The 17,736-nt window shown below is 38.3% G+C and overlaps 1 protein-coding gene across 2 annotated transcripts in view; it reads left to right on the top strand.

Moving 5' to 3' along the window:
• DZIP1 (DAZ interacting zinc finger protein 1) overlaps positions 1 to 17,478 on the top strand; it is a 63,634-nt gene extending 46,156 nt beyond the window's left edge. For both annotated transcript variants that reach the window (XM_003832025.5, XM_055096907.2), the window contains 8 exons: positions 4,522 to 4,664; positions 8,153 to 8,315; positions 8,662 to 8,791; positions 9,387 to 9,440; positions 10,868 to 11,058; positions 12,462 to 12,592; positions 13,688 to 13,862; positions 16,281 to 17,478. In XM_003832025.5, coding sequence (XP_003832073.4) covers positions 4,522 to 4,664; positions 8,153 to 8,315; positions 8,662 to 8,791; positions 9,387 to 9,440; positions 10,868 to 11,058; positions 12,462 to 12,592; positions 13,688 to 13,862; positions 16,281 to 16,360 — 1,067 coding nt within the window. In that variant the 3' untranslated portion in view covers positions 16,361 to 17,478. The remainder of the gene's footprint in view (positions 1 to 4,521; positions 4,665 to 8,152; positions 8,316 to 8,661; positions 8,792 to 9,386; positions 9,441 to 10,867; positions 11,059 to 12,461; positions 12,593 to 13,687; positions 13,863 to 16,280) is intronic.
• The last annotated feature ends 258 nt before the right edge of the window (positions 17,479 to 17,736 follow it).

The following is a 17,736-nucleotide window of genomic DNA, read 5'->3' as shown; positions in this document are numbered from 1 at the left end:
TATATGGGTTCTGGTTTTGTCATTTTTGTCAGGAAAAGAAGTCAAATGATATATATCCTAATATATAAATTCAGTATTTATTATAACTCTTCCCTTGTTCTCTAGACATTTACCATTTTATTTTTATTTTTATAAGGCTACAAATTGAGAACTGACTACATCAGGCATATTCATAATACCTATATGATATACACTTTCAAGTCTTATTTTGCTATGCTAATGATCAGTAACTTTTTGATATTTTTATAGGGTTTGTTTATTTTGCTTCCGTGTATCTTTGTAATTTGTCTTGACGTTGTATATTTTAGACAGACCATTTAGTTTAGGATTGCATATCTTCCTGTCCCAATAGTTGTTCATGTTTGGCACTGATTTTGAAGAGTTTGGTTTTAGTTGCTTCATTTCCTCCTTATTTCTTTGTAATTGCTGTTCCAATGTTTAGAAACCTGCTTCTTTCAGAAACAAGAGTGACTATAGGTACATTAAATTACATAAAGCCATAAAAACTTGTTGAGGGAAATTTTGGGGTACTCTGATGAGCATAACTTTAAAAGATATTGTTACCTTCTTATGGGGTCCTCAGCCTTGTTCCATTGCTAAACAAATAAATTGCTGGGGGGGTCATTCCCAGACACTTCCAGCACCTTAAAGACCACCACAGCCCAGGCATCAAATGAGATCCTGCAGGCTGAATCGATTCCACAGACGCTGACTTGTTCAAGCTGCACTATTAGCAACTATTGTACAGTAGGTTGCCAATATTTAATTGTAGTGCAATCTCTACACAATTTAATTATCTATCACTAGGTGATAAAGTCCCTTCCAACTCAGAAATTCTGGTTGTTGTTTTTTTAAAATTATTTGTTTTGTGCCACAATACAATACCCTGGAAACCCTGGGCGCATGGTCTACTTAGCAACATTTAGCAGGGCTGAGCCGCCATCACTGGCTATGGAAGCAACCTTCGGTTTGCCATAATCCCCCTCAACTCTTTTGCCCCACATTGCCTTCTTTGCTTTATGTAGGCGTTTAAGCTTCTGAGCCCTATAGGTTGAAGAGAAATAGTGCTTAAAAAATATTGTCTTTAAGTGATTTTCAACCATCTCTATTGGTTTTCCAGAAACGGGAAGAACAAATCTTACCCTATTTGAGTTCTGAATAATGACACATCATTTTGCTTGCAAGTAACATGCTTCCGCTCTCCTACATACATATCATTTACTGATGTCCAAGATATAAAATCCCATATTCCTTGAAGAATCTGTGAGACATGTCAGGAGGTTCGTAGAAAACGTCACGTACTTTCAAAACTAGAACTTCAGGTCATGTAGTTCACACTCACTTGAAAAACGACTCAGTGAGGGTTCCTATAGGAATCATAATTGTCCACCATCACCCAGAGTGGTCTTGTAACTTCCAGTTCCAGATTTCACTCACTGCATCCCTCTGCCTGTGCTTTTAGAGCTCTTCCAGTCAATGTAAGATGGTAGTTTGGAATCACTGACAGCAAACACCACCATTGGGTGCTGCCACATTTAGGGGGCTGGACTGGAAAAGAAAATAACTCTTGTCATGCTCCATGTGTTCACCTCTGGTGGTAGACAGGAGAGTGCTGAGGACCATAGAAAACACCCCAGGGTCCACGTGCACCACTGCAGAAACCAGTGACTGCCTCCTTCTAGCACCTCTGTGGAGTTAACATACTGGCAGCAGATTAATTGCCATCAATAAATTCCTCAGCTTGTGCTAACATTTTGCAGATAAGTGCCTGAGAAGCTCAATTTTGGCAGTGGTTTGCAAAAACACTGTGGCTTTTACTAAGAAGTAATTCATGCATATTTCTGTGTACCTGCTTTTTGAGCAAAGGCATACTTGATCTTGCAGTTTTATAGATGCTAGAATGTGAGGGCCAGAAGGGATCTTAGAGGGCATTTTATTTTCCAGAAAGAAAACATAGGGGGATTAAGAGCCTGCTTCAGGTTGTTGAGTTTAATTAGTGACAACATCCAGGTTTTCTACTGTCCATAGTTTAGTGCAGAGAGCAAATGGAGAAAGCGAAGCTGATGTGGCCTCTACAGGACCATCTGGATGGCCTTTGGGGAAGTTACTGCTGTTTCTAGTATCCTCATGTCAAAAATCTATCATTACTAGGTGGTAGATAAATTCCCTTCCAACTCAGAAATTCAAGGATTTTTAAAAATCATTTGCTTCCTGCTACAATTATTTGTTTACCATAAATGGGATGTTGTATGTCTGATAAAACTGATCCCATGTATGGACTGTTGTGCATTAGCCTGGGCATCTGCTTGTTTGTGTTTGAAAATTTGTATTTGAAGGAAATGCTAGTCTTTAGAAAGTATTGTCTTGGTCTTGGTGAGCAATATGTGCTTTAACTAAAATCTTCAGCTGTGATTGATTTTCAAGTGATTAATTCCACTTCTACATAAAAACTTTATTTTTCCCTGCTTACTCTACATTCTTTCTCTTGCTTCCATTGGCCAGCCCCACCCTTGTAAGAATCTTTACCAAGGGTGCTCTAATTATTCATAAATGGTTTCCCAAAGCAAGCACCAGTATATAAGGTGAATTCGAGGACAGGGGGAAATGCGTAATCTGCAGTAGTTTGGGGAACTCAGTCATCAAAATGAACCTGTCATCAGAGCTGAGGATGATCACAGACACATCAGCAAATGAATTCAACAACTAACGGCAAAGGCTTTACAGCTCTTCTAACTGCAACCAAGTCATTCCAGGCATCGCTTGCCCCTGTATGTGGCCCCAAGTCCCAGAGAAAACAGGGCGCAGAGCCTCTTTTTAGGCAACACTTCTGTGTACGTCCTTCATTATCTGAGATATTGGCCAAAAGAGTCTTCACATAATTGGGGTAGGGGGTATGTCTATTTCAATGGTAGCACCAAGACTTCCAGGCTCTCTCGGTGCCTCTTTTTATTTTTGGCCCTAGACAGTTGCACACTTGATGGCCACCTAGAAGCCAAAGCCAGTGACATAGTGGCTGCAGCTATGATTTTGATGGATTGTTCATAGAAGTGCTTTTTTTGGTGGTTTCAGAATATTTGTAAACATCGGTGGTTAAACAGCAGCATGATTGCTGATAATATAAGATTTAAGATTAGTTCTGACTTTTAATATATAATTATATGCAGTTTTATCACTTCAGCTTAGCAAGCTGCAATAGCAAAACATAGAATAGTATTTTTGTGCAGGATTTTGTTCTTCTATTTAATGTACACAAAAGTAATTTGACTAATTTTGCTTTCAATAAAACCATCTATTTATTTAATAGAAATATTTTTTAATGTGGGAATTGAACTGGTGTTTAGAAAACATCTTAAACAAAAAGGCATTTTGTTCAAGATCTCCTGCAAATCCAAGTAGTATGGGTATTAAGAATCCTGTCTGCTGAGATGGGTGAGGCAGCAGCAGAAGGGAGAGTCTCTCGGGTGGCCTGGAGCCCTACACCTAGGAAATGGCATTTGATGCCACCCTTTGGTGGGCAAAATGCCCCTGTTAGGAGATTAGACTCCAAAATGGTAGTATAGTTGTCACATTTCTCCCAGATCAGGCTTTTGACAGTCACTAAGGGTCTGAACTGCCAAACATCGCATCTCTTTAATGAAGTCTTCTGTTCCTTTGTACATAAGGACTCAGATTTTTAAAGGTTATGCCATCATTCTTCTCCAAACTGTCTTGAACTTGACTTTTTTTTTAGTGGGGAATAAAAAAGGGATAGGGATGGAAGTGAGGAGAGTATGTCCTATTGTTTTTGGTTTCTTTGTTTTTAATTATAAGTTGTTTTAAACAAAATACACTTTTGCTAAGACTTTTGTTATCCTTTTTCATTTTGGTAAATATTTTGAAGGGGATAATGATTTTCACATCTTGAAATTTTATATGTACTTAGCTTCTAGTAACTAAAAAACTTTGAAAAAAAATTTTTATATTTAAAATAAATTGAAATGGGACCTCGCTATGTTGTTCAGGCTAATCTCAAACTCCTGGGTCCAAGTGATCCACTCACCTTAACCTCCGAAAGTGCTGGGATTACAGGTGTGAGCCACTGAGCCTGGCCAAAAAGTTTTAATTATTTAAAGTAAATTGGGCTTTTTCTTCATAAGATGATACATAAATTCTAACTGAGTGAGCTTGGAGATGAATTTTTCAGGAAATAGTGATATAATTCTAGTGATAAAACATTAAACTCCTAAATAAATTTTTTTTCCATCATGCTTCTATAGATACATATATATCTATAGTTGTCATCTGATTAAGTGATCCAGTCTTTGAAAATACTGAAGTTTTGAAGCCGACATAAAATAGTTTTAAAAGCTGCATAACTTAAGCATTCTGTGTTGTGCTGAGTGACTAAAATATCCAAAAACTTTAAAACATCACAAATACTTACTTGCTGCTTAAAAGCTGTGGTTTGCCGTTTTCTGCTTAGAGATTTTTGATGTATTTGCTTAATTCTTTTTTTAACACATTTTTAAAACCTTATTTCAGGAAGGGAAAATGAACAGAAATTAAATAACGACAAAATGCATTTAAGGAAAGCTTTGAAGAGTAACTCCTCCCTCACTAAGGGACTAAGAACAATGGTGGAGCAGAACTTGATGGAGAAACTGGAAACCTTGGGGATTAATGCAGTATGTTCATTCATTTTTGGAATATTTGCTAGTTTTGCTATGTTTTGTTTTCTAAATTAGAAATGATCATGGAAGAGAAGAAAGCACATCAATTCTGTCCATGTTTGGAGAACAGAGGCTAATGTGACCTATTTATCAAACACTTGAATAGCATTCACTGTGTGCCTGGCACATTTCTACGACCTTAACAAATATTAACTCATTTAAACATAGAAACAAATCTCTGAAATAAATGACATTAGTATCTTGACAGTTTACAGAAAAGGTAAGTAACTTGATTAATGTCTCACAGCTAGTAATGAAGGAGCCAGGGTTTGTATCTAGGCAGTCACAGTGCTGCTTACATTCTGATATTAACCTCAAATCATTGCCTATTACAAAACCAGCACTTCATTAATACATGTTGAATGAATGGATGAATGGATTGGATTTCATATTGTTGCCAGATTGAATAATTTTGGTATATCATATATAGATTCTTTTTGCTTTTTATATTTTTATTGACATACATAAAAGACACAAATCTTAATTGAACTTCATTAGTTTATATGTATATAAAAAAGTGCATCTACATATGCATATATACACATATATGCAAAGCTTGTGAGCACATATGCATGCATGGGTACACACGTGGATGTGTATAGTGTATGTGTGCATGTAGCTATGTATATATACATGTATGTATCCATGTGTGTATGCAGATATCTGTGTATGTGTATACACATTTGTGTATATGATATGTGTATACACATTTATGTATATGTATGTATATAGATGATTGTGTATGTTTTCAGAAGTATGTGTGTATGTGGCTATATTTGTGGGTATACATGTTTGCATAATTTTATGTATATAGGTGGATTTGTATGTACATGGATGTGTGTGTATGATCTATAACCAGCACCCAAATGATGAGATTGAACATTTCCAACACTCTGGAAGACTCTCTTTCACTTTCTGCTAGTCAGTATCACCCCCTACTTCCCAATCGGAGGGAAAGGGTATTCTGACTTAGTTTTGCTTGTTCTTGAACCTCATAAAAGTGGAGTCATACACTGTGTAATATTTTATATCTTCTTTTGCTTATGATTTTATCTATATGATTCATACCTGTTGTTTCATGTAGCAGTAGTTTGTTCTTATTTATTACCTTATAGCATTCTATTGTGTGAATATGCTACAGTTTATCTCTTCCCTGCTGATGGACATTTGTGTGTCTATTTTGGGGCTCTTCTTGGCTATTAATTCTTGTACATGTCTTTTGGTGAACATGGGCATTTCTTTTTCTTGAATATATATCTAGGGATGAAATTGCTGAGTCAAAGGGTAGGCATATGTTTAGTACAGTAGCTGTTGTCAAATAGTTTTCCAAAGTCCTTGTACCAACTCACACTGTCCCTAACAGTGTTTGAGAGTTCAGTTGCTCCACATCTTTCATCAACTCAGTCAGTCTTTTTAAATTTCCACATAGACCCTTTTTAGGTGGGTTTTGACCACCCTTTGGGCAGTGGAAATCAAAGACATTCATGGAATGTGTGTGGTTCCTGTGCAGATTGTTTCTTAAAATTGTAGTTTTCCATATTGGTTGTTTGCAAGTGGTTTTTTGAGTTTTAATTTTAATTGGGACATTTTCGTTTATCCTAAGATTATTAAAACATCCTTTTTTTTCTCTAATGCTTGGAGAGGTTTTCCTAGTTTTTTGTTTGTTGTTTTGCTTATTTTGTTTTTGTCTATCTGGGCTTTAAGAGTTAGGTTTTGAAACAGTGATTTGGAGAGCTAACTTAATTTCCAGTTGGATCAGGTGTCCCAATATCATTTGTTGAATAATCCATAGTTTCTCCATTTATTTAAAAGGACATTTTTGTCATATAAGAAATCCCTATATATATTTGGATTTGTTTTTGGACTTTCAACTGTTTTACCTTGTTTTTTTGTGTGTTCCTTTTCCCATACCATACTAATTTAATTGTAGTAGCTTTGTCCTGTGTTTTAATATCTTTTATAGGCCATGCCTTCTTCATTAGTCTTATTTCAAAAATTTATTGGTAATTCTTCCATGTTTTGTTTTCCAGTGAACTTTAGGAATAACTTTTCAACTTCCAGAATAACCCTTGTTGGGATTCTGATTGAAATTGTTTTAAATTTTGTATATTAAGTAGGAAGGATTGACATTTGTACAGTATTAGGTCTTATCCTCCAGCTACATGGTATAGGAAGACAGGCATGAAACAAATGATTTCCCAGACAAATGGGAGCTCTCTAATTTAGATTATATGAGGTGAAATAAAGGAAAAGTAGAGGAGGGGGTTGATTGAATAACTGAGGTCAGAGAAAACTTCTTCTTGGAGGTGGTACTTAATCTGATGATGGAGATTTCTGTCCTGGGCAACTGGGTGGGTGGTATGGCCACTCCCTGGGACTGGGAAGGCTGAGGGAAGCAAGGGGGATGGGAACAAAGATGGGAGGTAGCTGTGTGTGTGAGACACTGTTATTCAACAAATATCCCTTTAACTAGTTTTCTTCTGTCTAGATTCTCATCAAATCTAGATGACTTTTCTCAAATTGTCTCTTTAATTATGCTATTTTCATAGTTAAATGTCACCTCTAGCTGGGCACGGTGGCTCATGCCTGTAATCCCAGCACTTTGGGAGGCCAAGGCAGGTGGATCACGAGGTCAGGAGTTCGAGACTAGCCTGGCCAACACGGTGAAACCCCATCTCTACTAAAAATACAAAAATTAGCTGGGCATGGTGGCGGGTGCCTGTAATCCCAGCTACTCGGAAGGCTGAGGCAAGAGAATCATTTGAACCTGGGAGGTGGAGGTTGCAGTGAACTGAGTTTGCACCATTGCACTCCAGCCTGGGCAACAGGGTGAGACTCTGTCTCAGGAAAAAAAAAAAAAAAGAAGTCACCTCTGATTCTCTGATGACCTATTGTTCCTTGTAGAATAACCTTTCAGCCTTTTGGGTTGGCATTTAGTCTCTTCTGCTGGTTTCATCACCCAGGTCTTTTTAAGCATTAGCCTGTGGGACGTGCCTTACCTGTTTCTGCCTCGACAGCTTCCTTTCTCACAGGTGTCCCTATCTCATGCCTACCCATCTGGAAATTTATCTTTGTTTTTACTTGTTTGACTCCACCTGTCCTTCAGGCCACAGCTCAGCCTCCCCTTTCAGCCTTCTCTGGCCACTGGGGCCTTCGATGGCCTCCCTCCCTGGAATTCTTCTAGCCTTTGTAGACTCATTGGGTCCTTATGACACACAGCCTCGTCGGTCAGCCAGTCATAAACATATGCATGCCTTATGTGCCCAACTGAACACATGGCCCCTTTGGGGACAGTGTGTTACTTGTTGGGGCACCCTTACCCTCTACACACAACTGGAGCCCTGTAAGGATGGATTGAAATGTTGGCACAGTTAATGCTGATATATGCCCATGAAATGAAACCTCCCAGGATAACTGGCCAACTTAACATCTTATTCTTTCAGGATATACGTGGCATTTCAAGTGATCAATTGCATAGAGTACTAAAAAGTGTGGAATCAGAAAGACATAAGCAAGAAAGAGAAATACCTAACTTTCATCAAATTCGAGAATTCCTTGAACATCAAGTCAGCTGTAAAATTGAGGAGAAAGCACTACTCTCTTCAGGTAAGCTTGTTACCCACTGCAAATGGGAGATTAATTTAACAACTTTTTCTTTTTTTCTTCTTTTTTCACCACAAGATATCATTAAACAAATTATTATAATTTTAAATGGTTAACAAACTTCGCCACTTCATTGGCAACTCTTTTACTGTTTGTACTATTAAATGCTGGGTCTTGGATTTTGTTTTTACAGTAAAAACAAAACAACAACCCTAGAGTCTGGCTTTAAACCCTAGAGATGGGATTGTTCATTGCCACAGCAGCATAGGGGGTATTATACCATTTACCTTTGCTTTTCACTTACTGATCATAAAGGTAATGGAGACTCATGAATGACACTATATTCCAGATCAGTGCAGTGTTTCTCAAATGGATACCCTTTCAACTGGAGAAGTACCCAAAATGATACAACTTCCTTCCAAAAACAGACAACTGATTAGACAAAAAGCTGTTTCTACTGATAGGACATCTGTTCCAAAGTGAGTATTTCAGCCCTCAGATTTATTTTATCAGTGTTTGTCTTAGCTCAGGCTGCTTTAACAAAATACCATAGACTGGGTGGCTTCACAGAAATTTATTTTCTCCCCATTTTGGAGGCTGAAAGTCCAAGATCAGGATGCCAGTATAGTCAGGTTCCGGTGAAGGCTGTCTGCCTTGCAGACGACTGCCTTCTTGCCATGCCTCCAGATGGTGGAGATACATCTGAAGGAGATACATCGCTTCCTCTTCTTATAAGGCACCAATCCCATCATGGGGGCCCCCATCCACATGACCTCATCTAAACTTAATCACCTCCCAAAGGCCCCCCAGATGCCATCATACTGTGGGTCAGGTCTTTAGCATATGTATTTGGGGCAGGGGTGACACAGACATTGAGTCCATAACAGTGTTTGGTCCAACTGAGAATCACACTTGTAATTCCTACCAGTCTCTTATTGACGCTGGGTGACTTTTGTTGCTGCTCTTCCTTGTTAGTGTATGTCAAAAGCAAAAATCACCAGTTCCATAGAAATGTATGTGAAATTATATTATTAACTTATGCAATTTAAAAATATTTTTCTGTTGTTTTTTTAGAATTAAGAAAAATGTCATGGAAGATCCTTTTCCCAGAAAGTCTTCAACTATTACGTGAGTATTGACGGGGATGGGAGGGTCATTTAAAAAATTATTTTCACTGAACATTCCTTTCATTTTAAAGTAGCGTGCTCATTATGGTTGAATGAAGCCGTAATTATTTAATATCATAATTTGTCATTCCTTTGTGATATGTTATTTGTGACATGTCTTTGTTTCTTTATCAGTTATTACATAAGTCAATAGCCCTTAACCACATGTGGACTCCATTAAGAAGCAAGACACCTGAGTCATTCTTATGTCCACCCCCCTATAATGTTGAGTAATTTATCAATAAGTACATTTAACTTAAATGGCTGATGTTGAGTTTTTATGGCTAGGCTCATGACAGTGTAAGTTTGTTTTAAATGTAATAATTTAGTGTTCCAGTTTTTTGTGGAAGTTAATACTGACCCTAGTAGATCTTCCTCTCTTAGGTTCTCTTAGGATACTAAAAACCCTAGCCCAGTTGCTCATCACCTGTGTGCTACTGATTTAGTTGATTACTGTTTTAAGCCTGTTTTCTTATCTGTAGTATGGGATGTTTTAAGTCTCAATTTCCTTATCTGTAATATGGAATAATGCTGCCTTTTTCACGAGATAGTTCTACAAATTAAATGGGAATGTATGAAGAGGGCTTGGCTCAGTGCTTGGCACTTGTGGGTACTCAATAAATTGTAGGTATATTGTTACTAATTATGAGTAAGACTAATTTTATCATGAATAATTTAATCATCATTGCATTGTTCTGGAGATATTGATGACATAAATATCTTTTCATTGAGGCACTGTGTATTAGAGACAATAAACAATGATTCACCCTTCAAAAGCACTTTTCTTATACATAATCTCATAGGAAGAGCATTATTTCTTGGGATGTGGTGTGAATGAATCAACATGTACAAGACTGACACGTTGTCTGGAATTTAGGTGCCCAATAAATATTATTTAAATGAACGAACACTGCTTTGAACTTCTATTTCACTTTAAAATGGGGGTAATAATTCATGTGATAATACAAATGAGATTGTGTATGTGAAAGCTCTTTGCAAGAAGGTGCAGTATAAAGAAGCTGTAAGTAACGACACAATTTTAAAAGATGGAGTGGTTTTACTGAGGAAATGTTTTTCTTAGGTGTGTGAAAACCAAAATTATTAAGAATATATATTTACACATTTGGGTTTAGAGGAGACAGGCCCCAGCTTCAGCCCATTTTGATAAACATGCCCCGTGGCTGGCAGAGATCTGGGCGTGGGAGGATGCTACAGCCGTGGGTATAACCTCTGGCCTCGCCGCCATCTTGGCCATAGCCCCAAAGGCACTTTTGCCCACTGAGAATTACCTGAGAAAGGTGCCACCACTTTAAGAGGCACATCTCTTAATATCATAAATCCTAAAGCGTTACGAAAACAGCGCCCCTGTCTCGGTGTTGATTTGTGTAGGACCCCTCCTTTTAGTTCAGAGGAGGAGCAGGAGGACGACGACCTCATCCGGGCATACGCATCCCCAGGCCCACTTCCTGTGCCGCCATCGCAAAACAAGGGCAGCTTCGGGAAGAACACAGTGAAAAGTGACGCGGACGGGACCGAGGGAAGCGAAATCGAAGACACTGATGATTCTCCCAAGCCCGCAGGTGAGCTGTTACCTTGGAAAACTCTCTGGAAACTTTATTTAGGACAGTGGTCCTCACCCGTGTGTACCGAGCACTGGGAGTCTGAGCTGGGAGGGTGTGCAAGGAACAGATGCAGCGGATCCCAGAGGCACCCACGGAAAATGGGCAGGGTTTAGCACGTTCCAGTTGAAGGAGAGGAAGGAGTTGGGAATGATACCTGGTGTATTAGTTTGCTAGGGCTGCTATAACAGTACCATAAACTGGGTGGCTTAAGGAACACAACCTTCTTGCTTCACAGTTCTGGAGGCTGGAAGTACAAGATCAAGGTGTTTGCGCTGTTGGTTCCTGTGAGGGCTGCCAGGGAGGGTCTGTTCCACGCCTCTGTCCTTGACTTGTTTTCTCCTTGTGCATCCTCACATCATCTTCCCTCTGTGTGCATCTCTGTCCAGATGTCTCGTTTGTATAAGGACATTGGATTAGGGCCCACCCTAATGACCTCACTTTACCTTGATTTCCTTTGCAAAGACTGTGCCTCCAAATAAGGTCACATTCTAAGCAATGGGGTTTAGAAATTCAACATGTGAATTTAGAGGGACACACGTCAACCCAGGACACTGGGTGACTATGAGAATGGCTGTTCTAATACACTGTGCTGCCTCTTGGAGCTGGAGTAATACTAAAGGAAGACAAGATCTTAGCCTGTCACTGCAAATATTTAATGAAGAGAAGTAGAGCTGATGGGTCACTATTTTTTTAAAAAATTCAGCTTAATGCAATTTTTAAATTATATATTTTAAACATATCAGATGTAATTTATTATATTTAATATATTGTATGTAATTTATTATATTTAATATATTGTTGGATATAATTTATATTGTATATAATGGGTATATACCATGTATTTATATAATTAGATAAAATATAATTCATTTAAAAATTCATATTGTTTTTGTAAATACCCATATGAATATTCCACTCATGCAGGTTATCTCACTGAAATTAATTTCTGACCACACACTTGAATGAGATCCTCTTTCTTTGATTTAAAATGAAAACTTTAGGCCAGGCACAGTCGCTCTCACCTGTAATCCCAGCACTTTGGGAGGACGAGGCAGGAGGATTGCTTGAGCCCAAGAGTTCAAGACCAGCCTAGGCAGCATAGCAAGACCTCGTCTCTATTTTTTTTTAATTAATTAAATAAAATGAAAACGTTATAGCTCATAGTCTGAAGGATTATGATTTTTTTAAGGATTGTGTGTTAAATTTTCTAACCCCGAAGTACATCAACTGATTTTATTTTAATAATACATAATTACTTCCAAAGCTTAGACTCTTTGAAAGTTTCCTGTAAGGTTATTTTGGAACTAAAGTTAGATTAAATTTTTAAATACTTAACTTGCCTAATTTTTATGATCTTATAGGAGTCGCCGTTAAAACACCTACTGAAAAAGTTGAAAAGATGTTTCCACATCACAAAAATGTGAATAAACCGGTCGGTGGAACTAATGTTCCTGAGATGTTTATCAAAAAAGAAGAATTACAAGAACTAAAGGTGAAATCACTTTTACTTGCTACATATACATAAATTTGTCTTTGGACAGCACCTTAATGGTCACACTTTTTGTAGTGAAATATAAAACAGATAGTTAGCTGGTAGAGTAGAGGTTGAGATTTTCATCTTTCTTGTTCTCAGTATTGCATTTCTTTCCATTCCATAGACAAAGATATTGGAGTGATAACTGTAACAATACATAATAAGCATCACAATTTACAGGTTTTCAAGATCCTGTCACATGTATTATTTGATACTTGCAGATATCAAATGGTTTGTACAAAGACATTTGTGACTGGCCAGAACTGGGGCCCTTCAGATCTTCTCCACTACCCTGGCATGAAACCTTAGGTACTTTTGAGGGTTTAGCTCCACTTGGGAGCCGAAGTGAGGGTGGAGCCCAAGCTCCTCTGTCTGCATTAGAGAAGAAGCCTAAACATTTTCCCAGTGGTTCTAACAGCCAGGGCGCCAGAAGTGTTTCTGTGGATGGAGCTCTCCCATTGTATTTCTGGGCACAGCTCATCTGTGTTGACTGGTCCTCCAGTCCAGGGCATTTTGTCAAATTACTTTTATTAGTTAATACTATTTGTGTTACACAAGCCAAAAATGACAGAAAGTCCTGTGACATTCAAGAGAGAGCGAAAGCATCTTTCTTTAGGAAGTGCATGGTAGAACTGTGTGCACCTTTCAGTTGGGGGCTATTCGGTTGGTCTGATGTACCCACAGTTAGATGTCATTATTATCACAGAGGTAAGAAGCAAGAGCAGGCCTCACTCCTACTCCGGAGCACCCTGACTTTTAGAGTTTCATATCGCTACAGTGTAGTATTTCTGGAATTTTCTACATTCATGATTGGTAGAGTAGGAAACATATATTTCCATGGCAGAAACGAAAAAGAGATGATTCAGATTTCAAAATACCAACTTCCAAATCTATTTCATTGCCCTGCAGAAATGACTAGATTTGGAAGTATTAATAGTTCCCCACTTCTTTCCTTATGGTTCAGTGTTAGCTGCTCAGTCTAACCAATAAAATGATTGAGGGACACCATTTTTTTCTAAGCAACATTAATTATTCTCCATGCCTTTCTTTTAGTGTGCGGATGTGGAGGATGAAGACTGGGACATATCATCCCTAGAGGAAGAGATATCTTTGGGAAAAAAATCTGGGAAAGAACAGAAGGAACCTCCACCTGCGAAAAATGAACCACATTTTGCTCATGTGCTAAATGCCTGGGGCGCATTTAATCCTAAGGGGCCAAAGGGAGAAGGTTTGCTGCTTTCCCCTCTAATACAAGCTCGATCCATTTTCTTATTAGTTGTGTTTCATCTTTATAAATATCTAATTAACTTATGCTGGTATATCATCAGACAAAAAAGCTGTCAGTGCTTTCTTTATGTTATTTAAATAAGGATTGGATATGCATAACTCACTGATTCATATATATTTACTTGTTATTTTTATTTAATTATAGGACTAATCTTTAGTCTTTAAATTTTTAATTTATTTTTATTTTTATTTTTTGTTTCTGAAACGGTGTTATTGTCACCCAGGCCATCATGGCTCACTGCAACCTTAACCTTCTAGGCTCAAACAGCCCTCCCACCTCAGCCTCCCCAGTAACTGAGGCAGTCCTCCCACTTCGGCCTCCCAGAGTGCTGGGATTATAGGCATGGGCCACCGCTCGTGGCCCCCAAATTGTTTGTATTCTTTTAATTTTTTTTTTTTTTTTGGCCAGGCGCAGTGGCTCACGCCTGTAATCCCAGCACTTTGGGAGGCCAAGGCGGGCAGATCACGAGGTCAAGAGATTGAGACCATCCTGGCCAACATGGTGAAACCCTGTCTCTGCTAAAAATACAAAAATTAGTTGGGCATGGTGGTGCGCGCCTGTAGTCCCAGTTACTTGGGAGGCTAAGGCAGGAGAATCGCTTGAACCTGGGAAGCGGAGGTTGCAGTGAGCTGAGATCACGCCACTGCACTCCAGCCTGGCAAAAGAGTGAGACTCTGTCTCAAAAAAATTTTTATTTTATTTTATTTTTTTTTTTTTAAGGATATGGGGTCTCACTATGTTGCCTAGGCTGGATTCAAACTCCTGGGCTCAAGCAATCCTTCTGCCTCAGTCTCCTGAGTAGCTGTGACTACAGATGTGCACCACCATGCCCAGCTTTTATATTATTTTTAAAAATGTCTATACACGTATTCTCTTCATGAAGATGCCTTTTAGGAATTAAAATTTCTGATCATATACCTGAATGAGACCACTCTTCTGGCAGTCTCTCTGTATTAGTCTGTTTCCCTATTAAATATTTTTCTTCATTTTCTCCCAAGGGAGGTTTCTCTTGTAGCCTTGTAGTCAGTGGGATGAAATACTATGAGATAATTACTTGAAATGATTTTCATATCCCCCAATCTAGAGCCTAGATAAGCCCAATAACTTAGTAATTTTTTTTTAATTAGAAAATTGTAATTTTTTTGTCAAAGTAATTCTTGCACATGTTGAAAGCTGAGTTGTTCACAAGGCTTCTCTATGCCACCGCACCACCTTCATTAGCGGTAGCTCTGTGCCTCTCAGTAATGGCCTTAAACCACTCTTTGTTGATTCATTGACTTTAGATATTAACTGTTGATGTCCTGCAAAGACAGATGGGGACTTGGCTCATTTTCACCACCCACCACACCTCTCACGCCTTCTTCACTGTTTTTGTACTCCTACTTATAATTTTATTACTTTTTTTTTTTAAGAGATGGGGTCTCACCAGCTTGCCCAGGCTGGTGTCAAACTCCTGGGCTCAAATGATCCTCCCACCCCAGCCTCCCAAACTGTTGGGATTACAGGTGTCAGCCACTGCACCCAGACTGTAATTTAAAATTAATACCTGCATGTCTCCACCCTTGCTCTTTCCATTTTCAGCAGCCTCTCGCCCCTTTGTAAGATAAGATGTTGCTGCCTGTGTCCTTCACGCTACCTTTTCTCTCACATTGTCCAGTTATAACATAGCTGTTGCATAACTGGCATCAGTTATCTGTGCTAAGCATCAACTCTAATTATTGAAAACCAGGAGACCTGTTGGCATTAGAGTGACTCTTTACAGGGCCAAGAGGATGCCCTAAGGACATCTCCTGTCTCTTTCCTCCAACATCATAAACCTGTGCCCCTGGAGGAACACATTTCTAGAGTCAAACTTGAGTGGAATTCTCTGCACTCTATTTCACTGGCTCAAAATCATGGCATTTTAAAATTGACTTCGTTGTTAATCCTATCTACCTAGAAAATCTGTTTTTAACACTTTACTTGGCTTGCTAATTTCATCCTTCTTTCTTTACCATCTATTCACTCAGAGTCAGTAACTACAACACAAATGTACTGAGCACCTTCAACATCCAGGCCCTGAGCTGAATGCTGGGGAAGGAGTGGGAAGCAGGATGTGGCCCCTGCTGTTTGTAGGCTGCAGGGCGGAAGCTTGCATCCAAGGGTCCTGAGTGTATCCTAGAGATGCGACCAATTCACAGTTGGATTTTAAAGTGGCGTCCTATACATAGGTCATGAGGGTTGGGAGATGAGGATTCATGAACAGATTTAGACACTGAGTGATTAATGACAATATGAAATTATGGATTTTTATAGACTTGACAATGTGCTTGTTTAACCATTGAGGCCTTCTCTTCTGCCTCTGCCCACCACTTACAGGACTTCAAGAAAATGAATCAAGCACATTAAAAAGCAGCTTAGTAACTGTGACTGATTGGAGCGACACTTCAGATGTCTAATTCCACATGTCAGAAGATTCTTCCAGAAGCCAGCAGTATTTCAGTATCACAGTGTTTCAGTAATTTGCCTCCATGATTCCAGTGCTTCTGCCTTACCGTGTTTCCCACAGCAACACAGAGACTGATTCAAAGAACAATGGTCTCTTTAATGGCACCCAATACAGTATTGAAAATCAGATCATCAACAGTATTTCGAAGCATGTAAAGGTGTTTAAGACTTCCGCTGCTGCTTAAAAATAACATGTCATTGAAGTCATAAAAAGTTTTTTCTTCAGAAAGGTACTCTAGTGTTAAGTGTATTTTTTTTCAACTAATTTTTAAGTGAATTTTTTTTAAACTTACAGCATGTTTTGGTTTGAATTACTAAAACTTTAAAAAATATTTTTCTTATGTATGCTGTTGTATCGTAGGCGTTTATATTATAAAATTCTGTTAGTAGTCTTAAAATTGAATTGGTGGAACCACTAATCCTTAAAAGTTAGTCTGGTTATTTTTCATATAGAAGTAAGTTTAATCCGAGTGTGGTGGTGTTCACCTTTAATCCCAGCTACTTGGGAGGCTGAGATGGGAGGATCACTTGAGCACAGGAGTTCAAGACCAGCGTGGGCAATATAGCAAGACTCCACCCCTCCACACCCCAAAAAAGTAAGTTTAGAATTAGAATATAGCTAGGTCCAATGTTAAATACATTTTCCTGGAGTACATTTGTCACATTCAGCTTTGAGCCACTGTAAGCATGTTACTATTAAATAGTTGGTTATTTTATATAGCATATTCTTTATCTTGGATATTTTATGAATAAAGTATAGTTATTTTAAGTGCCAATTAATTTATCAGACTAAATAGAAAATATTTGAGTCATTACTGAATTCACGTATGTATGTTTTTTTTTACTATTTAAAATACCCAACATGTATTATGAAATACCTCAAAAGTAATTTAGTTACATTCTTAAACAATGACATTGTCGAAAGAAAGTTCGTATAAGCTGTTTTTTGCATTTTTATAACTTGGTGGTACTATATTCTGTTTCCAAGTAACCTTTAACTAAAAGATTTGTTGGGTTTTAGATCTCTTTTCATTTGTCAACCTTTTCAGTAAAGCCTTCTGTTACATCACTGTGACTGTGGCTGTGTTATTAGAGATGAATTCTGAGTTAAATTTATACTTATTAGGGGTCTTACAGAGGGAGAATCTGGCCTTGATTGCTATGCCATATGACATTCTGTCCTAATGGTTAGAACAAATCTTTATCTGTTTCCACCCACCCTGGGATCCTTTTTACTTGTAGCCCATTCCTGCCCTCTAAAAGAATCCTTCCAACTTCCTATAGGGGCCATTTCATGCAGATATACTCACTTTATATGTATGTTTCT

This window comes from Pan paniscus, chromosome 14 (genome assembly GCF_029289425.2).
Source record: "Pan paniscus chromosome 14, NHGRI_mPanPan1-v2.0_pri, whole genome shotgun sequence".
Taxonomy (NCBI): Eukaryota; Metazoa; Chordata; class Mammalia; order Primates; family Hominidae; genus Pan; species Pan paniscus.
The sequence above is the reverse complement of the archived record's forward strand: the minus strand, read 5'-3'. Positions and strand labels throughout refer to the sequence as shown.